The sequence below is a fragment of the Monopterus albus genome, unplaced genomic scaffold (assembly GCF_001952655.1).
Source record: "Monopterus albus unplaced genomic scaffold, M_albus_1.0 scaffold93.1, whole genome shotgun sequence".
In the NCBI taxonomy this organism is placed as follows: domain Eukaryota; kingdom Metazoa; phylum Chordata; class Actinopteri; order Synbranchiformes; family Synbranchidae; genus Monopterus; species Monopterus albus.
The window spans coordinates 1,204,429-1,229,268 of record NW_018127973.1 but is presented as its reverse complement, the minus strand read 5'-3'; the positions used below and the strand labels follow the sequence as shown (position 1 = coordinate 1,229,268).

Below are 24,840 nucleotides of genomic sequence, written 5' to 3'. Positions count from 1 at the left end.
CGTACTTTATGCTCTGACTTTAGGATTGAATTCAACATTTAACAGCTTTTTTTATTTTGACACCTGAAAATAGTTTGTCCTGCCGTCAGTCAGAGCAGTAACAGTGTCTGTCTGGTTCAGGGCTCGCTGGTTGCTGTGGTGGGGAAGGTCGTCTGTGGGAAGAGCTCCTTGCTGGCTGCTCTCGCGGCAGAACTCAGCAGGTACTGCACATCTGAAACTTTTCTCCAAATGTTCAGATTGTATTCGTTATAAACTTTGTTGATTATGATTGTTTTCACTTGCAGGAGTTACAGTGGGCTGAAATGTTCTGGGACACTTTGGAAACCTGTGTTTCATATTTCAGCAGTGGAAGGGAATTTGATCATTTATTTGGGGAAAGAAGTATCATATGGTTTAACAACAGATTTTACACTTTGTACACAACTGTGTAGAGATGATACCTGTAACAAATCAAGAACACAACTTTCAGGGTTTTAGAGCACAGATAGGAGGATGTTGAGTTTGGAAAGGATGACGTAATCGGGTGTCAGGATGTAGAGAGCTCCACCAGTGTTCTTCATTTTGTTCAGTAAAACTTGGTGTATTTTGACCACCTCTAACAGCAAGCTAGTGTTACAATAACATGGCCTGCCACTGGTCTAAGGGGGTTTCTGATATTCTGCCTACCCCACCATATTTACTGATAAATAAGCATATAGATATTTAGTTTCTATTTTCATTAATAATGTAACTTTTCAAACTCATTCTGAAAGAATGTGCATAAACAGACTATGTGTAGTACATACTGCTGTTATCTATCAAACTACAGTGATTGTACATACCTTGTCGCCAGCTTTCCCATGAATTGTTGGTACTAATCTGTCTTTCAGATCCAGTTTTGTAGCAAGCCCAGCATAGTACTGGCCGAGGTTACTGAAGCGGTTACGGGTGATCTGGTTAGCATGCACAATAAAATGTTTGCACACTTTTCCAGGAGCCTTATGATCAAAAATAAAGTTCAACCATTGAACTGTTGTCTCTCCCCTGGGAGACCAAATGCTGTATATCTATGACAGAGACCCACTGAGGGAGACCTGACTATGTTAATGTTCCTCAGTGTGAATGAGGCCAAATACAAAAGGAGGTATTCTGCCCTCAGGTTTCTGACAAAGCTGGCCTACAAGAAAAACACTGGGTGGTCTGCTGACGCTCTTTGAGGATCACTAGGCACAGGAAAAAAACAAATGTATAAAAAACACATAAAAATGGGTCTTGCTAGAAGTTTTAATGATAGAACAGACATTTAGAAGATAATTTAGAAGAAATATAATTATTTTGCACAATGCAACAAGTACAAAGGTTACACTGAGAATAAATGTAAGAACATATATTTTAAATGTAAATGACAGTGGATCTGTTCATGTAGCCACAGGCCTTCTGGAGTTGTAGACCTTGATCCCATTTTGCATTGAAGATCGGGCGTATTTGGTTAAGAGGGCTCCAGTGGTCTGTTTCTCTCCACACAGGTCTCTGCATGAAGAGAAGAGGAAGGAAACATTACACGATGTAAATAAAACTATCAGGTACAGCAGCTTAAGAAATCATTTGTCATTTCTTTCTGCACGAACAGTCAACAAAATGTGTATATGGTTACTCTCTGGTTATGATAATTTGCTAAACAGATGACACCAACTGTATGTATGGCGTGATGTCCTCTTCTGTCCATTTCTCTCGGAGTCTGAAGAGATGGCTGAAGCGCTCCGACGTATCCTCTGGGAGATCCTCCACACGCAGCAGGCAGATGGACTCTGGATGTGAGGTGCGGTCCACCAGGGCCACGCTCTGGAAGATTTGCAGTGTTGTCAAGAAAGGGGGCAGTTTCTCATGAGGAGTCGGTAGGAATGAGCAGAGAGAAACAACTGCAGCAGGTTGCTTATTTGTTATAAGTACATGATTATTTAAGGTTTGTTTTAGACATCTGCACCAACTCAATCTGCTGGAAACTAAATCCTTAACTGCAGTAAAATGCAAATGGACTTGAAAGAGAAACAACAATGAAGGAGGGAGAGTCAGGTGATTTTATTTAATCAATCTTTGATTACTATAAGCCATAGCACTCTAAGATGTTCTGTAGTGGCTTTGACGGTTTCAAGTTGATCTGAACATTATGACTGTACCTTAGAAAATAATACTTTGCCCAAGTTATCAGGAAAGAAGGCTTCTCAAAAGCACAAACACATGAAAGTGCATCTTTACATTAGAAAGAAAAATCTCACAATGATCTTGGGGCTCATCATTTCTTTTCTTGCTAGCCAAATTGCCATCCTATACTCATGTTATTTATCAAGAATGCACAGACCAGTCGTGCCATTTTCTAACTAGAGTAGAGGCAATTTAGATGCTTTCACAAGATGTCTTTCAGATATGTAGATGGCATCAATTTAGTGTTAACTCAGTATTTTTTCAAAGCCAATAAATTCTTCAAAAATATAATTTTCTTTCTCTTTCACAGATTTGGAACATTATGCTGAAAAGAAAAATTTAGTGAAACTGTATCCAAATCATTTTATCCTCACACTAACTTGAACTATAACTGCAACATGCAGAAAAAAGTAAAACTACACAGTCCTCTGTTACTCTGAATGCAGTCTATAACAAAGGTATAGTCTAACCTTTAGCTGCTCCAGTCTTGTGCTCATGCCCTCTGGCACACTCTGCTGCCACACCTCCTGAAACTCCTTCAGGCTGAACTTGACAGCATTCTGCAGCAGCAGTAGTGCTATGCCCCGACAGACTTTATCCTCACTTAGAGCATAAAACACTTCGTCTGTATGGAGAAAGGATACAGAGATGTTTGCAGACTTTTTAAAAACTGTACAGGTCCACTTAAGGTCTTCATAGCTTTTCTTTACCGTTTTCAGTATAACGTTTCCCGTAGCAGTTCAGGCAGTGCTCAATCATCTCTCTGCATATAAGAAAAAGAAAAGTAATTGGATCTTTGCTGGGCATATAAACTTGGAGTCTGGTAGAATGTGGATATATCAAGTCTTAAAACCTCAGCCAGTCAGTATAAACAGATCATTTGGTTACTTGGTAGCTTATATATGTATTTTGTCTGAGTGCCATTAAAAAAATCAACTCAAGTAAGGACTGTCCATTTGAGCTTCCTGTTGTAGAGCATGAAGATCACACAATAACTTACTTGGGCTCCAGTGGGGCTAACTCTTCCAGACTAGTCTGAAGGGGAACCTTGCTGAATGGCCATGACTCAGAATCCACCAGCTGAGTCACATGACCAAGCAGCTTCATCTCGTAGTCAAAGTCCAGCACACGCAAGTAGCCTGGAGGAAGGAAAGATAAACACCTGGTAAGTTTATTCATTTAAGAGACAGGACAGAAAAACAGAAATTGTATTTTCTCCCATGTACTGCACTAAAAATTAATTTGGACCTACTTGTTGCTGTTTAGTATAGTAATATTAACAATATGTAAATTTATTTTTAACAGATGTCACAGTTTACCATCTATCTGACAGGCATGGATGGTCTCGAGGTGGGTCTTTATCTCCTCTTCACTAGCCTGAATCCTCTCCAATAGATCCTGCATTGTGTACTGGCAACACATTAACACAGAGAAAACCACTCATTCACTCCAACAGTGTGTAAAAGAGGAAGCACTCATAACACTTAAATATTCACAATGTAACATTAACATAAGTTGCTCTCAAGTTAATGGTTGCTGATACTGCAGCGTAGTTACCCTGTTCTCTGTGTTCTCCTCCTGCCCTACTAAAGCAGGTCCTTCATAAGGATTCTCCATTAAAAGCTTCTTTAATTTCTTCAGTTTAGGACGCCATTTCCTCAGTTCCCAGTAGCTGTTGCAAAATCCCCAGACCTACAACAGAAGTAGGATATTGTTTGTGTATGTGAGTCATAAATGCAATCACCTGTTATGTGCATATGTCTGGTTGCGTGGGTGCTACAGTATTTCAGGCAGGTACCTGTGTGAGTATGCATGAACTGTTTCCCTACCTGAGCATGCACCACATGAGAGCCATCCTGGCTGTCTGTCATTTGGTCTGGTGTTTTGCATCCTGGTACAAACAGCAACAGATTGGAGGTGTCTGCTATTTTTAGATCATAGGTTTTATTACCGCTGCACAGCACAGCATGCTCATCCTTATCCCCTCGGATCACCAGACTGGAAAAATGGGGGAAATATAATAAATACTTATCATTCATTAAATACATTTGAAGATTATCACTGTCGCATTGTACTTTGGGGCTATTATGACGCGTATTATTCTTTTTTTGATACTTAATAAATTCAATGATTGCATTTATACGTTAGTCAGTCATGAAACTAATCAGCCCTTATGAACAGAGCCAGAAAATAACAGACCACCAATGTTTCCTTATGGTCAGTATGTCGAACCACATTCAGTAGGCACTTTAACTGACATCATTACGATAATACCTTACCTTTGACCTGCTTCTATGTGTTTGCACAGTGTATCGTCCAGCTCCATCAGGCAATAGTCTGCAGATGACACATCTTCCCCAAAAGACAGACAGTGAATCGTTTTCTGTAGATCCTCTTCTTTCAGTTTGGCGATCTGCAGGGTGGCCTGCACCTCCTCTAAAGTTCTCATTTTGGGTAAGACGGCAGGTTATGTCGGTAATATTTTTATGATTAAATGTCTTTTGATTGGCGCAACAAGCTGTCACGAACTATTTCTTTACTAATGTATAAAAACAAATCCAGTGTTATTTCGTCGCCATACTCTGTGAGTATCAAATTTCCGCGCTCTCCTTTCTGTCGTGGGAAGGAAGTGTAGAAACTACGTTGAGGTGCAACGTCAAAACAGGGCCAAATAGAAAGTATTACTTGGAATAAACTTAAATGTTAGAAATTATTATCCTCGATTATTTATTTAAACGTTGTCTTCGAGATGTATCAGCAAGTAGCAGTCATGAAATAACGGTACGTTTAGCTATTTTGGCTAAAATGGATTAATCTCTATTGTGGAACGGTAAAGTTACAAATCTTGTTTTAACCGAGTAAAATTACTGGACGGACCGGCACTCACGTTGAGGGTCAAATGTTTTGAGGATGTGCTGGTAGTATTATCTATATGTCAAGTTTTTCCAGATCTGCCCAGGTAGTTTGACATATGCATTGCATTATTGTCTTGTATCTCACAATTTGAGTATTATGTGTGTTTAATGTAACGCATGCTATCAGCTAGCGCTGCTAACGAGCTAGCCGTATGTGTGAGTGTGATATGATTGTGTCATTATAAGGGTTTGCTGGTAATTGCCCTCAACGGTTAGAGAAATACAAGAGTCCAAGGTGCAACGTAATGAAATTCTATGTAAGAAACGTTTTGACTGTACACCTAATTAGATTTTTTTCTAGTTAGTTCCTCTAAACCTTTACATAACATCCCGTTTTTTCTCTAGTACTTGAAGCATTGGTTTGGGATATCTTGAGGTTACGCGTTTACAACAGAGTTTTTCTCTGAAGTCAGAAAATATCTCTCTGTGGTTTTATTAACCTCCTGGGCGGCTCCAGTCGTGTTTTGTTTAGATGTTGGGGTTCAGTTCAGGGGTGTATCGAGCTATTTAAAAGTGTGGGGGATGAGGTTTGTCTGGGGTGGGGGTGTCTGAGCAAGACGGAAGCTGAACGCAAATAATGTGTTTTACACACCATTCTTATTTATGATATATAGAGTTTGCACCAAATTCAACCAGGATATTCAATATTCTGCTTGTCATTATCAGTTGTAGTTGATTCAATATTCTGCTTGCTGTCATTATCGGTTGTAGTTGTAGCTTAGTTTTTCTGAATGACACTGTATTATCCACATTTTATGCCCTACACTGATCAACACTGTAAGAGCCATTTATGCCACTCACTCATATTGTTACAATTTACCCACCTCTTTTTTTCAGCACACCTCTGATTTTTAAAGTTGAAGAAATAAATTCTCTGTATTAAGTTATTCTGAAGGAAAAGAAGGTCAGCTCCAAATTGAAACTCTTGTGTAATATGATTTTAAATATTTATATTTAAACAATAAACTGATGAAGTTCAATGCTTAAAGCATTGTTTACAGTTGGTTACAATTGCACAAAAAATGTTGGACATTGCCACCATGGCGTGAAAACCAACTGGCCTGAACATTTAACATAGGATATATGAACATTTGACCCTTCACTCAGTTCAATTAAAAGAACCAAAAGTGCTCTTTCTGTTTTCCTGATTAGCAGTCATTTTTCTGTTCACCCTATCCAGCTTGTCTTTATGTACATGGCACACAGCAACACTGTTGAGGTGGGTTTGAGTCATGGTGCTTGCGTAGCCATGTTTTCAGTCTCCGGAGGCTGAAACTCTTTTCTGACTCTGCTGATGACACAGGCACAACTAGGAGGAGACGAGCAACTGTTTCAACGTGATCAAAGAGACCACAGATCTCTGGGCTCATACCTTGAAGAATAGCAACTATCTAACTTTGTTAACAACGCAATACTAGCTGCTGAGGTGATGAACAGGGTACTTGATGGATATTAAGTATTTATCTGCAGATATTCCATTGTGACAGCGAGTTTGGCTTCACTAATTTACTGTGATGCAGTGTTCTTCACATTTACTGCTTCACCTTCAGACTGCTCCATAACGTTTGGTTCTCTACACTGTCTCCTTAGCTGTCTCCAGTCGTCCTCAATGCTAGCATACCGATTTGTGTTTGCCTCTTCACCCGCTAACTGGTAGATTTGCTGCAATTGCCTGTAAGATCTGTCACTCAAACTAACTTGACCTATGTGTTTGCGTGTGTGGGTTCGTTCATATGCTTTCGCTGACGTCATTTTGCTAATTAGCTATTTAGTTTCGTTATGTCTCGCCAAAAAGTGTGGGGGATGAAATGTGTTTTTAGAACAAGTGTGGGTGTTATGTCCCCCACATCCCCCATGGCTGCAACGCGCCTGGTTCAGTTTCATATTTGTGGTGTCAGCATTATGGATAGTTCATTTTATTACAGGAAGAGTATAACAACACTGACACATTAGAAATTAATTCAGTCTTTTTGTCAATGGGAAGTATTTTGTCTTGGCACACAAAGACGATGTCAAGCGCTGCCCAGTGTCCAACACCAAGTCTAATGCTGTAGATGTTTCCACGGTAGACATTTTGACTTGTAGTAGTAGGAAGAGCACAGGCTGCAAATAACATTAACAAAGCAGCTAATTGGAATTCAGAAATAATTTATTATTTACACCTGAGTTTTTCATACATGTTGAAATGTCTTCTGTGAAGAAGGGCAGCTACTACAGGAAATGCAGAAAAATTATTTGCCATACCAGTGATGATCCCATGCCGCTCAGTTTATTCAACCTGTTTCTTTTTTCCCTTCTCGTTTCAGCAATGGGCGACCTTCGCCCGGTCCTGGTTCCTAATTGATGCTAGAATGCAACCTCCTGGGAAGATTGCAGTCATGTGTTCTGTTCGATTACAGGGGAAACACAAACCTATTTATCATTCATTGAGTGAGTAGTGAGTCCAGTATATCAGAGGACACACACACAGAAACTCAGAAGTAGCTTTCTAACTTGAACATAACCCACTAACTCTTAAAATAATGGTCACATGATGGCAGCAGATGTTCAATTTAGAAATACACTCCTCAGTCATTCAACACTTAATCTGCATTGAGAGATGGGGGGGGGTTGATAGTCTACAACACAAAAATACACTGAAACAGTAGAATTTTCTTTATATTAAATGGACTGTATATGCCACATCAGGCTTTCATAGCAAAAAAGCAGTTGTATGTGTAGATAAACTGGCCTATGCATGTAACAGTCCATGTGCGCTCCGCTGGTCACAATCAATTTCTGGCAGACATTCACTTTTTCGCACAACACGGCCATGTCACTTTAACATAGCATAGTTATATGAATCTTTTCAATCATCTGAATAGAAAGCACCCAAAGGGGCATGCTCCACATTTGTTCACTTAGGTTGGCACAAGTCAGTACCAAATACACCATAACAGCATCCACTAATAAACAGGTTGTAAATCCAACATAGGTGTCATTGAGTGATTCCTTTTCAGGATGTGTTGACATGACTATATTATGACTTAGCTTTAAAGCCCAGTCACGCCTTGCTGCCAGTGTTGGAGCAGTGATTCCAGGATGTTACTGATTGGCTGGGATGTCATTAAAGTCTTAGTTTAAAGAAGAATAGGCTACATTCATATTTTTTATCTGTGCCATTATATGGTGGTCATCGTTTGCTGTTAATAATGTCTTTATTTTAATTCAATAATCTCAGTATTACTCAATCCTTGTGTGTTTTTCGGTAACTGTAATGTACATTTCTTTTTATCGTGTAAATAAATACAGTGGGTATTTTGAGTCTGGCTGTACTCTGAAGTTTTCAAAATTAGGAAGAAAGATTGCAATTTAGATTGAGGATTGTTATTGTGAGTAAAAAGATTGTGCTATGATTTAGCCAGGTCACCCACCCCTAAATGAGAATGAAGATAACCTCAGAAGGTCTGGTCTTGTTGCAGGTGACTGTGGTGACCATGTGGTAGTCATAAACACCAGACACATAGCTTTCTCTGGAAACAAATGGGAGCAGAAGGTCTATTCATCTCACACTGGGTAAGTGCATAGTACTAGCTGCTCCTAGGGTTTAGTTTCTATAACTGATGTGTAGTGGGATTCAGTAACTTGTTTTCCATGGTGTATACATGATTTTACTTTTATATGTATTAAACAATTGTTACAGGGACATTAAAACTCTGTGGCTTCATCTAGTCTAATACATCTTGGTTAAAGTCCAAAGTACTCATTGCAGTTTGTCATGCACAGGAAGGAACTGACTTAGATTGTGTTGTTTTTTTTACCCAAAGGTATCCAGGTGGATTCAAGCAAGTCACAGCTGCCATGCTCCACCAAAAAGATCCAAAAGCTGTAAGGTGTTGTCAGTGTTTTTTCTTACTATTGATACAAGAATATCCTAGACTCTCAGAAATGCCACTGCAGTCATACCTTAACCATTCTGGTGTACTGTCAAGCCACTTTCTTATAATGTCTTTGTCTGCCACACACAGAGAAGGTGCTTCGTGGTTTGAAATAAATCCTTTACTTCATATGTGCTGCTTGGGTATATTAATGTGAAGTGCAGACAGCAGTGGACTTATACAGGTGATGGGGGTGTTTGGTGAGAATGTCAGCTCAGGGATAATTCCTGGGGTTTTGGTTCTGTCACTTATTCAGTGTTTCAGTGTTAATGCATACAGGAAGAGTATGTATTTTGGGTGTCTCGACCAATTTAATCGGCAGCTTGATACTGTGGCTCCACCTTTGGTCACTACTGTGCAGAATCTGGCGCAGAATGAGTCACAAAGACAAAACGGACGCCCTCGTATTTATGATATTTTGGCCTCACTTTTGCATAGTGGCAAGTAATGGTGATCCCTTGTTCATTTAATTTATTATTTTTATGCACACATTGCTAATTACATTCAAACCTGATGTGACAGTCCCATGACAGTTGACTCCCGTGTTACAAAATATCAAGGTTTTGACAAAACTGAAACAAGTCATGAGCTGAAAGGTTAAGTGTGGCAATAGTCTGTATTGTTCTGGTCAGCAAGGCTCATGAAAAGACCAAAAACAACAATGAATTTACATGTCCTGTTTATCCAAAGCTTCATACAGTAACTTTCCTTGCATGTTATATTTCTAGCATAATGCTTAAAATATATTTAACTGCTATCATATGTGTTTATTGCTACATCAGGTTAGTGTGTATTGCATCATTTTAACTGACTGACCTTTTCACGATGCACATTGTAAAGCATGCATGAATCATGGTCAGACTAATCAGAGGAGCATGGGTTGTTTAATACTGAGCTCTGTGAGGTCGGGACTGATTTCATACTACATGTTAACAACAGGGCTGTTCAGGATCATGTAGTGTCAACCACAACCACAGAAGGAGAGAATTTGCAAACCTTTCTTCATGTGGCTTATGTAGGCTAATAGAAATCCTGTAAAACTGCTCGTCATGTGAGAACCACTAAAAGCGGATGAATGAGCTGTTCTGCTTCCCCGTGTGTAGTTTATAAAAGCAGGACAAACATCTGCTCTGCTGTTGGCTCTCTGCCACTGCAGGTTTTTGTCCAGCCGGTGACCACAGACACGTGTCCTGATGGTGGTTTAGTTAACATGAGGTTTGGGGGTTTGGAAAATGAGGCAGGAATGGAACTGGACAGATGAATGATTTGTCAGCACTGCCTCTGTCCAGCATCTCAGTCCAGTAACTCTGTCCAAGTTCAGTCTGTGGAACCAGCCTCACTTTGAGAAACAGTCAGTTTTTGAAAGCAAATGTAAGAAAACTACAGAAGCAAGTATGTAAGGTTGCTATAGATGGTGAGCTTATTGTATGTCAACAATTCAGATGTACTTCTTCTCACCAGATTGTGAAGTTAGCGGTGTACGGCATGCTGCCTAAGAATCTGGCCCGACGCACCATGATGCAGCGACTACACCTGTTTCCTGATGACGTAAGTCCCATTTCTTCTTAACTCTCAGAGATGACACATGTAAAGGCCTCTACCACTGCATCTTAACCATCCAGGATTATTAAGGAGAATCAACAACAGGGCAGTGTGTGAGCAGGTTTCGAATTGAAGCATTTTGCTGGAAAAGAAAAGAGCTAGTTTATTACCCCTCACCCAGGTCAGGTTTTTCTTAATGCTGCTTCACCTCAACCAGTTAATGTAAAATGAATAAATATAGTTTGGCATGATTGTTGCAGTTGTCATAAATAATATGCATTTTTAAATGTGGACAATGAGATCAGTCCAGTGTTTTGCACTGGTTGTCAGGCTGTCTCAGGCCCTTTACTCTGTCTTCTATAAATTAAAGCTGAACTCATCAGTATTGTTATGTTCACAGTGGGCCATGTGACTGTCTAATGTGAAAGGTTTCATCCAAAGGCAGTGATGAAGCCATGGCTCGGTGATGCATTTTAGCATTTTTCACCTCATTATTTTGGTTTTGCAGCCCACACCTTCATTGATTTGGTTCGTTTCCAGCTCTGGTATGAGCCCAGCAGAAGCACACTTTTGTTTAGTGAAGAGCTGTTTGTGCTCATCTACAAACAACAGACGCACTTTATAGCAACTCGAGAGTCAGACCAATAAAGAGAGTGCCAAGCTAAAAAAGTGAACGTTGGACTTAACATTTGCCTGCTGGTCAGAAAAACAAATGAATACAAATGTATTGGCTGGAGGTGTACCTACACAACTCGGTGTTGTAGTGAATTGTGGTCGCTGCAGTTCACAGACAACACTTTGGGCACTTTGATAGTGTAACATTTGTATTGTTGTGAACACCCCCAGCATCACATATCTCAGCTTTTGAAATGAACTGGGGAAAAATACCCTTTTCTTGACAGGCTGTTATTTGACCCAGGCAGCCTGCAATTTTCACCTAAACCCATTTTATGCATATACACCCATGAACCATCATTAGTTTGGTGTATTTGTGACAAGAGAATAATAAAAACGGATCTTTGAGTTTTTACATGGGCTTGTTTTGGTGTCAGAATTAAGAAGTGGGGGAAGTGGGATATCGGGCTTTTATTTTGGTCCAGTCTCGATGTCCAAATTGATGTTGTGCAGTGTGCACTCCCCGTTACCTGCAGCACAGCTTCCTGAGCCTAGTGAATATCTGCACCCCCATCTGTAATGTATAACCATTCAGACAGTGTGTAGTTTGCTGTTTTTCATCACTGTTTTTGTCCTTTAGGTTAAACTATTTGTCTGAACCTGAGTGATTATCAACACTGGGGAGTGATGGACCCTTTATGTAGAATAGCTGAGCTGTATTTTTGGTGTAAATGGGGCGTTCCTCTTTATTGGGTTCTTTTTTTAAATGTATTTTTATTTTCATCCTTTCTCTTTGAATTTTTTGTCCTAACACTTTCTCCTCTGTCCACCCAATGACTAGGAGCTTCCAGACGACATCCGAGCCAACCTGACAGAGGAGCTGCCTCAGCCCAGAGAGATTCCCAGGAAACTCAGCGAATACACCCAGGAGGAGATAGACGCCTTCCCCAGGCTCTGGACACCGTATGTAGAAACACACCCATGACGTCTGCACTCAAACACAGCAGTGCCTCAGTAAATGCACACACTACATACAGAGGACATGTAGGTACTGGAGGAGGTGAATATAGTACATACTGTACTATTCTGTGCAAAGGCAGTCTCCCAGGCTCAGCAGGGACAGTGCATGAGATGGGAGGATATAGAAAGGAAGAAACCTAGTTGGAGGGAAATGTGGGACATGAAGGCAGGAAGGAGTAGATTCATTCTAGGTGCAACTTATGATGTGCTTGCCTCTCCCAAAACTCTGGAGAGGTGAGGACCCGACCTGTTCTTTGTGTTCTTGGGAAATGTTTGGCGGCTAGAACAGCAGCTGAAATGTTTGCTAGTACTAGTGACTGGTAACAGTTAGCTTGAGTAGATGGAGTGTGTGGGTGCAGGCCAAGAGGGGGTGATTCTGGGATGTCAGAACACGCTGTTGAGCCTCCTCACTATTGTGCTTATGAATGGTGTCCCATTCTTTGGCACAGTTAAGTGTATTATTGACTTCTGGATTATATGGACCACGATGCTATAGGGTCGCAACGTAATACACACAAAGTGTTTTTGTGTGTGTCTTGTATTAATGAGAAACAGCCAGAAGGAGGCGATGTTGAACTGAGTACCATCTCAGTGCTGCATGTCAGTCGCTCTTCGTGTGCCTGCCTCTGTGAGTTAGTAGTTGTCATTAAGCAGGATTAGGTGACATCCTGTGATTGTTTGGAGCATAGCAGCAGGTCAGGTGTTAACATCTCTGAAAATACTTAATGCTTTTATACTCTCACCATCCACTTTATTAGGTACACCTGTACAATTGTATGCAATTCAAAGCAACACTTCCACCTTAACGTGTGTTTAAGAAGCTCAAAATGTTTGTTTTTGGTGAAATTGTCAAATGTGTAAATTCAAATATCTTTATTATTGAGGTCATAGTTAAAAGGTAGTGACTATTTCTGTGTAAAAATTTACAAGATGTCAAAAGTGACATTATATTCAAAGGTGTTCCTAATATTCTGACCCCTCATGTATGCAGTGTGGAGGACAAAAATAGAGACAGCTCTAAATATGTCATCCAGTACACCACCACCTTTAAGTATGACCTCAATAATAAACATGTCATTGAATGTACACATTTATGACAATCCCACTAAAAACAAACATTTTCAGCTTCATAAACACACGTTAAGGTGGAAGTGTTGCATTGAATTACATACAGCTGTACAGGTCTCTAATAAAGTGGACAGTGAGTGTATATGGAGATGAAAAGAGAAGTTTTTGTATTTTGCATCAAGAAGAAATGGGCTACATGTTTAAAAATGTACAACTGACTGACATTTTCATTTGGACCTTTGTTGATTTGCCACTGTAGAGGAGAGTAGCAGAGGGTTGTGTGTCACTGACCATTATCCAGTGCAGTAAATCTTTGTTGATGACTACGGGGGTTTGTACTTCATTGCTTTGCTCTGCTCAGACCTAGTCAGCAGTGCAGAGTGCTTTGTTTGACTCTGATGCTTTCCCCTTGTGCAGGAAAAAATAAGATGCACTGTAACTGCAAATCTGCGGCTGTGGTGTGAATAATTGTCAGGCACAGGGAATAAGGACTGACTGCTGGGTGAGTGGCCACTTGATCCATCAGAACAGGCTTAAAAATTCACTGTGGGCTTTCACTTATAGGAGCTTGCATTCAGCTCTGGTACTTATTGCTCTGGTATTTAATATATGAAGTTGACTTCGTTTACTATGAATGTTGTGGTGTTTTGCTTTGTTACAGATTAGACTGAGTTTGCACATTTTGTTGCCATCAAACATCATAGTATTGAAGTGCTCTGCACAGTAAAATGCCACTTACTTATGCCAGACCTTTGAATTTAGATGCTAAAATGTCATAAACATGTGAGGAGAGTCAGCTGTTTTCCACAGTTTGTCTGTGCAGTGAGAGAGCATCTGTTATTTGGTATAATCAGATTCATGGCTTTTCTGAGTGAAGTATTTTCTAGTGGGAGATTAGATTGACATTGTGACCCACAGTTTTCTGTCTTGATAATGTCATCCTGTTGCATTTCTCTGGCCTCACCTGTAGTAAACATCACTGTGACAGGTTAAGTGAGAGCTTTCTGTCCACCACCTGCTCAGCACTAGCCTTAGCATCCATCCATTTTTCTGTCTTCCAGCTGTTTATCCAGGGCAGGGCTGCCGTTATTCATCTGCAGGAGCAGTGGCACATGTCCTCTGGTGGTCATTCTTGAGGTTGTGAGTGTTAGTGAGCTTGTAAAAAAGATCAAGTGATAAATTCAGACATTGTGCCTTGAGGCTCATCACTCAGCAGCGTCTCTGACTAAGGAACTGTAGGATCATAGATAATCCAGTCAGTACGAGTTGACTCTCCAAGCTGTTGTAAATATTTTACACAGTAATGACACTCTTAACAAGACTACAGTGAAACACAATCATGCAACTTCTGTGCCTTTCTTTACATTGTAAATAATACATTATATATACAGTTGTCAGTTACACCAAGCTAAAACTAAAGAAACAGTCCTGTAATGAATCCTGTCTTCATCAAGGTTATTGTGACCAGGTTTTGTTGAAAATGTTTGAGGATTTGGTTCCGTTACATAGTGAGGTGTTTACATAGCCTGGCCTTATGGAGTATTGTATAAGACAGTTTCAGTTATGGGTGGCTGTACTTAATAAACAGGCAGCTGAGCATATAGGGTGATGGTGTTTTTTGCACTGTGTTCAGTATTTGCAAACTGGTCTTGTCTTAGAATTAAAACCTGCAGGAGTGGAATACAGCCCACTTTGGTGAACACACTGAGTGCCAGGACATGAGGATGATAACATCTGAGTAAACCCTTAGGTCACATAGTTTTGGTTTGGTTTGTCCCCAGTACCATGGAGATTAATGGACTTTTGTTTGCAATCCTGAAAGCATGTTAAAAATAACAAAAAAAAAAAAAAAATTTTCAGCTGCTGGGTCTGGTTCCAGAAACAATGTTCTGGCTTTGTTATGTAATCCTGACCTCAGTGTCAACAGTTTCCATTGGAACTACTTCCTACTGAAGAAGTAGACCCTATGAAAGCTGTGGACAGTGTCCTTGTGGAGGGACAGGGACATTGTTTCTGGAAATATGGCTGCTGTCTATTAGTTTTAAATGTCATGTTTCAAAATACCATTCTGCACTATATTAAGGTCCAGGCTCTAAAAACTGGTAGAATAAAACCAAATCTAGATACTTGGTTACAAAAGGTAAATAATATGATAATGGATGATTTGTAATTTGGGTGGACTGACCCTTTAAACCAAAAGTCCTGACACCCTGTCACTGGGATACACCCTTACATCACATTTAAGCAAGACATAATCCTCACACTGGTCAGGAACATCTGAAGTAAAATGCTCCGTTTTCATTCACTTACTGTCCTCTGTGTTTATGTGCCTTCTACTGATGTGTACAGCTTGTCTGTATTGCATTGGGCATTACTGTCAGTGTATTGTGTGCACATAGTGATAAATGAGCCACTTCTTATTGTTTACTGGTCCAATCTCCTCAGCCAATCAGTGCGTGTACTCAGGCCTGTCGCTGCTTGGTCATCAAGGTCAAGCCAATCTCAGGTTATTTAAGAGATGAGCCTCAGCCTTGTTGCTATTCACTCACATGCCGTCTTATTCATTTTCCCGACCAAGTGTGTGTGAGTGTGTCAGAAGAGGCGTCTGAGGTCATCAAGGGCGATTCAATCGTTACCCTTTATTAAACACATGGTTAATATTCTCTCAGAAAAACCTTGGCCCAGAAGCAAAAGATTATTGGATATGTGCCCTCCCTGCTCCATCCCTTCACCCAGCAAACACACAAACAAGGGCTCAGACTTAGAAAATCGGCAGCACAAACACACTGCTGTAGTTGATAGCAGAGCCATTACACTATTATATTTTTTCCCTACTTTGTATCAGAAGCAATACAGCATGCTCTGATAATATCTGTCTGCAGCAATCTCTGCTCGAAATTAAAGGGGAAAAAACACAGAGGATGCTGTGTCTGGTCTCATTTTGGGAAGAACCAAAACGATAAGATCTGCCTTGTTTCTCATCCGTCACTTTCTCTCCATCTTTTCCGTGTAATCGCTTCTTTATCCAGACTTTTATTCCTCCCCATACTAATGTTTCATGTTTTCTCCACAGACCTGAAGACTACAAGATGAAATGAAATCGCAGCTGCCCGATGTGACCAAAAGTTGCAAAGGTTTTTTTGTTTTTTGTTTTTTACATCAATGCTACATTGAAAGCAACAGTAGTATCAATTTATATCTGTTACGATACTTGGCAAAATATTGTAAACGTGAGTGGTCAGACAGGTTTCACAGGATTTAAACACCAAAAGCTGATTTCCTCTGGTCAGATGAAACATTAGAAAACAGCCTGTAAGGCCAGTCAACAGAACTATGTCTGCTCCAATGCTGGCAGCAAGGCGTGACTGGGCTTTAAAGCTAAGTCATAATATAGTCATGTCAACACAAACTGTGCGCTGCTGTTTCTGCGGGGGTAAAAACAATAAAGCCTGTCAGTTGTGTTACCTTTGACAGGACCGCGGCAGACGTGAATAATCGAGGAACAGCTCGAGCCGTCACCATGGGGCTCGGCTCTGATCAGAGGAAATCAAATTCTGAGTCTTTTTCTGATTATAGAAGCATGAAATGATCAGATCTGGCCCATAAAAATGACATCTGTTAAAGCTGATCCTGCCTGTGGAGGTTTGTGGATGCACAGTGAATCAAATTAATGTGCTAGCATGACAACATTCAAACCATCAGTGTAGGTTCAGTAGATAATGTAGATTTTGATCAGAAAAGATTGTGGTTTTTGTCTGTCAGAAGTTTCCATACTGTTTTAAGTTGAACAATAGTAAGCAATTTAATTAACCTCTAGTAATGTCATGTACATAAATGTTGTAAAATCAAGTTAAAGTTGGATCTGTTTGTGCCCCTAAAGTTAAACAACTGGCCTAAAACACAATTTTGTACTCAGATTTATTGGTTATAAAAGCAAACAAAATAGAAAATAAATAAGTTCATTTCATACTAAAGGGCGTGGTGGTGGACACATTCCTGATTAAAACTGTTCAAGCTTGACAGTTTAAATCTCGAACAGACCGGGACCAGCTCACGGCTAAACATTTAGAGCTTGTTGTGTTTTTTTTTTCTTGACTGCAGTGCAGGAGGAGCCAAGTTTACACTTCTCATTCAATCATGATTCCTTTCACTGAGCCGCAGCTGACTGTTTAGAATAATAACTGGCTGGAGGTCTCCTTCCAGAGAGAGGTCAACCAGTGAGCAGGCCCGCCTTTGCATAAGAACAATAAACTAAACTGGGGCAGCAACACAAGACACCAACAACATAGACTTGTCCTATAAATTCACCACATGTCTGAGTATTAAAACCCAGAATAGACCTGCTCAATCTTTGAATAAAACATTACAGGACAGAATGTCATTGGCAGCCAGATTTTCTCTGGATAAAAAATGAGAATTTAAAAAAGTGATCAACTTTGTGTTGCACAAACACAAGACTGTATGGAAGAATCACTTCAAAAACATTTCATTGTTCCTCTGCAGGGGAAACATGATTCACCATTGTAAAAAACAAAAAAACAGCCTGTACAAATGGCGCCAGCTTATCGTCTGCTGATTTAAACTGTAGAATTATCGAGCTAGTTACATACAACCAAAACAAAATGCACGTGTCCAGTTACACGCTCACTGGTTGGCTCAAAAGAAACATGCAGCTTCACACAAAAATAAGGGTTTAGTCCTGAAATCAGGTGTGAGATGGGAAGAAACACGTCTTACCTTTACATTACCACTGGACAACGCGAACAAGGATCAGGCACTTTTTGGACCTCCCTCTGACAGAGATATCGTATGAGAGTCCACAGAGCTATTTACATCGTTTCACCTGGTGGAGGAAACCACTAGAGATGCAGGGAGACAGTCTCTCACCACAGTTCCAGATGGGAGACGACGGCGGTTTGTGTGTGTCACTGTCTGTTTCCAAGCACTTTGGGTGAGACCATCCTTCCTTTAAAGTCCTTCCTCCTCATTCTCTTCCATGACAAGAGCGTCTTGTGAAAAGCTTATGATGCCAGGTGACCTCAGCTCCATGTCCTCAGAGTGGGTAGGACTCGAGTGGTAACCGTGGCGACCTTGAGAAGGCTGTTGGGAGTAGTACTGAGGAGGGTAACCACGGTGGTAATAGGGACACTGCTCTTGCTCTTCCTCCTCCTCCTCCTCTTCTCCTCGGTCGTTGTAAGCCACCGCAGCAGGATTGTGCAGCTGGTTGTAGGGCTGGTAGCCACCATGGGGCAGGGGTTGGACTGGGGCGGTGGGAATATTAGGGTCAGTTGGAGAAAATGTGCCTGGATCAACGCTATTTAACATCAAACCACCACAACTGGTAAGCAAGGTTTTGAGGAAGTCTTTGGGAGTACAGCTACTATAAACGCCACCAGCACTTAAAAGCAACAAGGAGGCAGCATGGTAGAAGTTAAGATGTTCAGTTGGGGTCTGAATAGAAAAGCAACAGGAATTGGAAGCATGTACACTCTGAAATGTAACTACACACAAGTTAAAATGATTTTGTTTGTGTTATCTCAACACAAACAGTTTATCTGGGACTGCGCATGAGCCGATTTGGGGCCAAAGTCAAAAAGACTGGTTAATGGGAAATGGGTTAATGAGAAGAAAAATCAGGGTCACATCAGGGGTGGAATTTAGATTTTCTACTGACAGTACATGAGTTATACAGATAGGAGTGGTTATTTAGTAATGAAGGCAGCCAGTCAGTATCAAATCAATTAATCACTAGCTCTGAACAGATTTTAGCTTGAAGCTGGGTGAAGGCCGCAGCAGCAAAGCATTATGTGTACAAGCATTTGTTGACAATTGGCACTGATCAGCGGTGGTGATTGGTACGCTAATCCATGTGTCTCGGACTGCCAGATGATCAAACAGCCATCTTAACCAATAGGCTCAACCAAGAAATACAAATGATAGAAAAAGGAATCCAGTTTCTACTCATAGTCAGGAATCAGCACCATGAGCATAAAGTCTGAAAATGTGGTGTTAATGATTCCATTTGATTGATCCAACTGAGTGCACCAAGTTGCTAAAAAAATTATTTGTGCTGTTATGAAGTCACCCTGCTTTTCAGCATAAACTGGGTGAATAAAAGTATCCAGGCTGTTTTCAGAATTTCAAGCATGATCCTGCAAATAAACGTAGCACGGGTTTGGGAGTCATTTTGGAAAAGTCTCCAAAGAACCAACATTTTAAAACCACTGCTGCAGGGATTAGAGGTTCAACACCGGGGGTCAGGAGTAATTATCCATCCCAAGTTTCTAGTCTTATGTACAGAATGTGGATGGAGGAGGAGGAGGAGGAGGAGTACAACGGTTGCAGACAGTTCTTCAGTAATCATTCCCATAGTCCTGTTGAACTTCAGGCAAAAAAGACAGACGGAGGGAGGGGAACATAGGGAGGAGGAAAACAAGAATCCAAGAGAAGATGTTACCTTATATCAGGAGGAAAACCCAACGACACCAAAGGAATATGACCTCTCAAACCACACTGACAAAAACTTTACCAGCTGTTGAGTTGTGGTTTAGGAGGTAGAAAATTCAGTCCTGGAAATATGCTTTTCTCTTTTACAGGAAGAAAATACACTCACACACACTTTGCAGTAAATATTTAGAATCAATACTAAGTCATAAAATGTTTGGAAAGATGGGAAAATGTGCCAGATCTTAATTTCTATGAAAGCATGAATAAAGATTTCAAACAGAAAACAGGAGTGTACTATGTGTTTCTAATCCAAGTATACCGAGAAAGACTGAGGTCAGCCATTTTTTTTGCACTTGCATACCAGCCACAACGTTTCACCATATATTACTCCATTAGCTTGGAAATATCTGGCCTGGCTTGGTCCAGCACATCTAAAGCTCACTAATGCCAACACTTAAGATCTTCAAGTGATGAGTCAGCTTATCATATATGGACGGCACATTTTATGTATCTGTATGCAGTTTCAAAATAACCGTAATGTCGAATTAGCCTATCTAACTCCAATCAGCAGCTCTCAGAAAAAGGATAAGGCTTTAGTTTAGTATGTCAGACATTACTAATGTCTTTTTTTATAAGTTAAATTTATGAATTAATTAACCCTTGGATTGCGAACGGTAGCATTTTTGTGAGAAGCACTTGCAGTGACACCCTGAGACCCAGTTATTGAGCTGTGATTTTTCACATAGCTTAAAGGGCATAGAGAAACGAAAAAGCTACAGTTGGTGGGAAAGTAAGTACATTCTACTAGTAAACTGTAAACTATTTCTTTAAAAACTACAAAGTGCAATTTAGGGTCAAAATCTGGGCTACTATGAAAAAAGCATAATAGACTTGCAAGTTTCACTTTTAAGTGGTCAGAGAGGCAGTGTTTAACTCTGGCCTGGTTACAAATAACAGACAAGACTCTTCTAGGTCATAAAGTAAACATTTTGATTGGAATTTAAATATTTAAATATAAATTAATCTATTCTGACAGATGAAAAAAATCTCATCCATCAGATAATGTATCATTAGGACAATTTATCGGAAGCTTGTGTCTGCAACAGCCCAAAACAATGGACACGTACAGTAAAGCTGTGAGGTCCTCATCAGTATGAATATTCAAAGACACCCTGTGTTCAGCAGCATATTTTATTAGACCTGAATAGCTTTCTTCTCAGTTAATTTCTTAATCCATTGGTGTGGACATTAATGTGCGAACTTCACAGTGGAACAACTATAAAAGCCAGATTAGTCTCCAGTGGTCAGAGCTTTATAAGAACAATAACAATCTCAGACACGTCTCACTGTGAACACAGAAGGACAGTGTTTTATCTTTATAAAAGGCAGTTTATATGATGGAAATGCTGGGCAGGGTTGGACTGTTTATGATGTTTATAAATTAGCAAATCTAAATATAAGATGTCACTAAATTCATAAATTCTTCAATGGTTGCATGAACAAGCTCTTCAAAGTGTTACAGGATATAATCAATTCTTAGCTGCAGAAGCACAAATCAAGTCAAGAACGGTCTGAAACAGCAGAGGATGTTTTTCTAAAGTCTGGATATTTCGTGTTTTGACTGTTCAGGGAAAGATTCCAGTCAAAATGTTATTTCTGTTTCAGATGCCAAAACCTATGCTTTTGTGTTCACTTGTCTACAGTAGTGGTTCCCAAACTAGGAGCTGAAAAATATTCAAAAATCAATATACTGCCATTTCCTCCTGGTTTGGAAATCACTGGCTCCAAACTGATTTGACTAAAGGCACTTAACTGCACTCAGTGCAGCAACTGAAACAAGCCATGGTTTACAACACACTATAATGTGGCTGTAAGCAGATGTGTTTATTTTCTCAATAGCTATATGTCCTCCTGTGAACAACCATATAATGAACGACTATAGTGACACACAGTTATAATCCTAGAGAGTACCCAGAGAGCGCAAACCTATGCCAATGCAGCTCAGCTCCTCCATAATGCCATTATATCTAAAAACAATATTCCCATGATAGTTTGACCGTCATAAGATGAGCTGTCTGTTAGACCAGGTGCAGGACATAGCTAGTACACACACCAGGTGCAGTTCAGAGAGGCCACAGTGGGGCGGACAGGAAGCCTGTGCTTTGACTGCATTCACATAAAATTGTTTCTGCAGGGTTGTGCAGAGGTGTGGCCGTGTGTATTTGTGCTTCACAACGCGACCGCCCTGAAACAATCATAAATTAATGTTGTATTTCTCTGATTGACTGCTTTGTTTTGCTAGCACCGCTCCCTCTCTTCATTCACACACTAGCTCGCTTGACCACCGCTGCTTTCTTGGTGGAGCAGATTTAGAACACAGGTGGTGACATTTGGGCACAAAGATAAAGAAAATGGCTGTTAGATTCATTCCAAGCAATGAGCCGTTGAACAGAGAAAATTAACAGGCCTGTGCTGCAGTTTTATTAGTCTCCTGGGTTATCTTCCATGGTGGAGGGGTTTTTGCCCTCCAAAACATGATGTTGGGGGACAAGTTGTAACTGTTCACAAGTACTGTACAGTTTAAAATGTCCTTATAGCTGCCTACAACTACATTATACTGTGTTAGAACCTACTGTATTTATTAAATGTCTGTGTAAATCCTGTATAATGGTGGGTGATGATATTTACCTCCAATGTTGTATCCCAGACAAGAGCTCTGGTCACAGTATCCTGGTGGGCCAGCTGGTCCTGTGGTACCCGGACTCCCCGGCCTCCCTGCTGTCCCAGGACTACCGGGCCGACCCGGTGGGCCCTGGCTGCCTGTTCGTCCTTCACCTGGCAGCCCTGATGATGGACAAAAGGTTTGTGTTAAAAGATGGGCGAGTACACAGAGTCAGTCATCAATAGACATTCAGTGGCAGTGTGACACCCGATGAGAAGGAATGAAAAAGAAAAAACTGAAAAGGTGTCATCTCATAACCATCATCTCCTCAACCTCTCTGAGATCCCTCTCTCTGTCACTGTAACAACAGGAGATGAAAATTAGGGGCAGTGACTGACTGCTTCCCTGTTATTTCCAGATCAGGGAGATAATAGTGACTGTCCTGAGGGCAGAAGCAGGAATAACACAGCTCTATGCTGAAATTTAGCCAGAGGCTTCTGTTTTCTGTTTACACTGGAGAAACTGCTCCATCAGGACTCACTTCAGCAGAAATATGAAATCAATATTATGAGGAGAGTTTCATTTGCCAAGTGCTAAAATGATCATCCCACAAATATTAAAAAAAAAAAAAAAAAAGCACAGTGAGTTAAGACAGACAGCTATCCACTCTAACTTTCTCTGAGAAAAATTTCCTTTTTCGTACATTGAAGTTTGTGGGATTTTTTTTTTAAGTCATCTGATCACAGAAAACTTTCCAAGGACTTTTGTCCGTTTCTTCTGCAATTATTGATCGCACAACAGTAAACAAAAAATCCCAGCACGGACATATTTTCATAACCCAAACCTCAAACTCCGCACCAGCTCGCAGGGAAATCAATATAGAAAATTATATTCATAGTCCAAAATGTCTGCTTGCCTTTCTCAGACAGAAATAGTTTGGGTTTTGTTTGGCAGGAACACAAAGAACACATACAACAGCTCCAGTTCGGTCGCAGGCTGAAAACTTCAAAAGCAAAAATGTCCAGAACACATCACTGCTAAATGGTCATACTGGGAAGAAGCTGCAGCACCCCCAAATGTTGTCTGAGCACTGAGACTGGCTAAAGTGGATTCAGTTGGATGTGCTCATCGAGTGCTCCCAGGACTGTTTGTGTGTGTTTGCCTGCATCTTACCTGGAGGTCCAGGTGGTCCTCGAGGTCCCTGAATCCCAACCCCTGGACTCCCCCTCTCCCCCTTCTCTCCTGGCAGACCTGGAAATCACACAATTCAAAGAGATTTACATTTAGGTGGATGTCACTTCTCACTTTTGCCATTTCTGGTGCACACACATCTCCTGGAGGGTTCACTACAGGCCTGCCAGGGTGGTGGACTGTAGCCGAGTACATTTACTCCAGTAGTGCACTTACAAGTAAAACCAATTTGGAGGTACATGATTATTTCTTGTTCATGCTACTTTATACTTCTCCAATACATTAATGACAGCTGTGGCTAATAGTTAGTTTTCAGTTTACATAACATGCACAAGCTCATCAAATAAAGTGCATTTTAAAAATTTTAAACTGGTGTTCCTGTTCTTGTTTGTGACTTGTTCAGATTTTCCAGTATTCCACAAAAAGCTAAGATATGAGAAAAGTCCAGAATATGAACACAAATCTGATTTATCTTGCGACTCTTGTGGCCTGACCTGCGGGTTGGGAACCACTGGACTAAACATTTTTACTGTATGTCAAGTAATTAAAAAATATAGCTGCACCTGATCAAGTACAAAAGTAAAAAGCTACTTCTCAACTGAAACATTAATATCAATATGTCAAAGGGACAGTTTTTCTCCAGAATAAGTACTTGTACTTTTTACAACTTTTGAGTTTAAATACAAGTCTTCTCTATTTTACACTGTCGTATAGGTACTTTAAGTATAGCATCCGAGTAGTTCCCTCGCCACTATACTCTGCTAACACTGGTACTACATTGTAAATATTTGTTGAAAATGTGCTGGATGAATGAAGCCTGGATGGTCAGTCTAATAAAGAGTATGATAAACCCAGAGCTGGCTTTGTGCTGTTGTGCAGTCGCGCAGCTGTTTGGATGACCTAATGGAATAGTTTACATACAGTCTAGTATTAGAGAACCACATAAAACTGTCATCTGCAGATTTTCTGTCCTGCGGCTTTATAATTGTCTTAATCAGCCGCATCGGTGAAGAGGAAGCAAGCACCATTAGACATTTTACATGACCTTGAATGAAAAAAAAATTCATTCTCTACGTTCTCTCGTACAAAGGCCTACTAGCTGACATCATAGTCCCTCTCTGCGGAGGACAACGCTGTATATGGACTCTAGTTTGTCAGCTTTACAGAAGAAATGACTGGTTTCTTATGTCGAGCTTGAACAGTCTTGTTCCTGAATCTTGTATCAGCCCAAGATCCAATATCTGAGATAACAGCGTGTCTAATTTTCTTAAATAGGCAAATC

General features: G+C 40.4%; 3 protein-coding genes across 12 annotated transcripts in view; 1 reads left to right on the top strand and 2 right to left on the bottom strand.

The window, feature by feature from the left end:
- Positions 1-1,251: 1,251 nt before the first annotated feature.
- Positions 1,252-4,645, bottom strand: dscc1 (DNA replication and sister chromatid cohesion 1). The gene is made up of 9 exons (XM_020608505.1): positions 4,461-4,645; positions 4,011-4,179; positions 3,739-3,873; positions 3,501-3,591; positions 3,182-3,320; positions 2,892-2,944; positions 2,652-2,806; positions 1,673-1,821; positions 1,252-1,509 (listed from the first exon to the last, which is right to left on the bottom strand). The coding sequence occupies exons 1-9, from the start codon at positions 4,628-4,630 to the stop codon at positions 1,398-1,400; spliced, it is 1,173 nt and encodes a 390-aa protein (XP_020464161.1). The 5' UTR covers positions 4,631-4,645; the 3' UTR covers positions 1,252-1,397.
- Positions 4,646-4,802: 157 nt separating this feature from the next.
- Positions 4,803-17,735, top strand: mrpl13 (mitochondrial ribosomal protein L13). Of its 3 annotated transcripts, none has more exons than XM_020608506.1 (7): positions 4,803-4,962; positions 7,403-7,526; positions 8,558-8,651; positions 8,903-8,963; positions 10,475-10,561; positions 12,012-12,133; positions 16,332-17,735. In XM_020608506.1, exons 1-7 carry the CDS (start codon positions 4,882-4,884, stop codon positions 16,354-16,356), a joined length of 594 nt encoding a protein of 197 aa, XP_020464162.1. In that variant the 5' UTR covers positions 4,803-4,881; the 3' UTR covers positions 16,357-17,735. The 3 variants fall into 3 exon arrangements, with proteins under 3 accessions (XP_020464162.1, XP_020464163.1, XP_020464164.1); XM_020608507.1 differs by lacking the exon at positions 4,803-4,962 and adding an exon at positions 5,025-5,140 and having other exon boundaries at positions 16,332-17,725; XM_020608508.1 differs by lacking the exon at positions 4,803-4,962 and adding an exon at positions 5,327-5,353 and having other exon boundaries at positions 16,332-17,727.
- col14a1a (collagen, type XIV, alpha 1a) overlaps positions 17,163-24,840 on the bottom strand; it is a 147,209-nt gene continuing 139,531 nt past the window's right edge. For 7 of the 8 annotated variants that reach the window (XM_020608497.1, XM_020608498.1, XM_020608499.1 and 4 more), the window contains 3 exons: positions 23,541-23,618; positions 22,394-22,549; positions 17,163-19,640 (listed from right to left, as the gene is read on the bottom strand). In XM_020608497.1, the coding sequence (XP_020464153.1) occupies positions 19,612-19,640; positions 22,394-22,549; positions 23,541-23,618 (263 nt within the window). In that variant the 3' untranslated portion in view covers positions 17,163-19,611. The remainder of the gene's footprint in view (positions 19,641-22,393; positions 22,550-23,540; positions 23,619-24,840) is intronic. The other variant, XM_020608495.1, reaches the window with a different exon arrangement.

Excerpts from the sequence above, each read along its gene's own strand:
- dscc1 (XM_020608505.1), bottom strand. The coding sequence starts at position 4,630 with ATGAGAACTTTAGAGGAGGTGCAGGCCACCCTGCAGATCGCCAAACTG. Across the intron at positions 2,807-2,891 it reads GAAACGTTATACTGAAAACG|ACGAAGTGTTTTATGCTCTA; the intron begins GTAAAGAAAAGC and ends TTCTCCATACAG. Across the intron at positions 1,822-2,651 it reads CAAGACTGGAGCAGCTAAAG|AGCGTGGCCCTGGTGGACCG; the intron begins GTTAGACTATAC and ends CAAATCTTCCAG.
- mrpl13 (XM_020608506.1), top strand. The coding sequence starts at position 4,882 with ATGTTAGAAATTATTATCCTCGATTATTTATTTAAACGTTGTCTTCGA. Across the intron at positions 4,963-7,402 it reads GTAGCAGTCATGAAATAACG|CAATGGGCGACCTTCGCCCG; the intron begins GTACGTTTAGCT and ends TTCTCGTTTCAG. Across the intron at positions 8,964-10,474 it reads ACCAAAAAGATCCAAAAGCT|ATTGTGAAGTTAGCGGTGTA; the intron begins GTAAGGTGTTGT and ends TCTTCTCACCAG.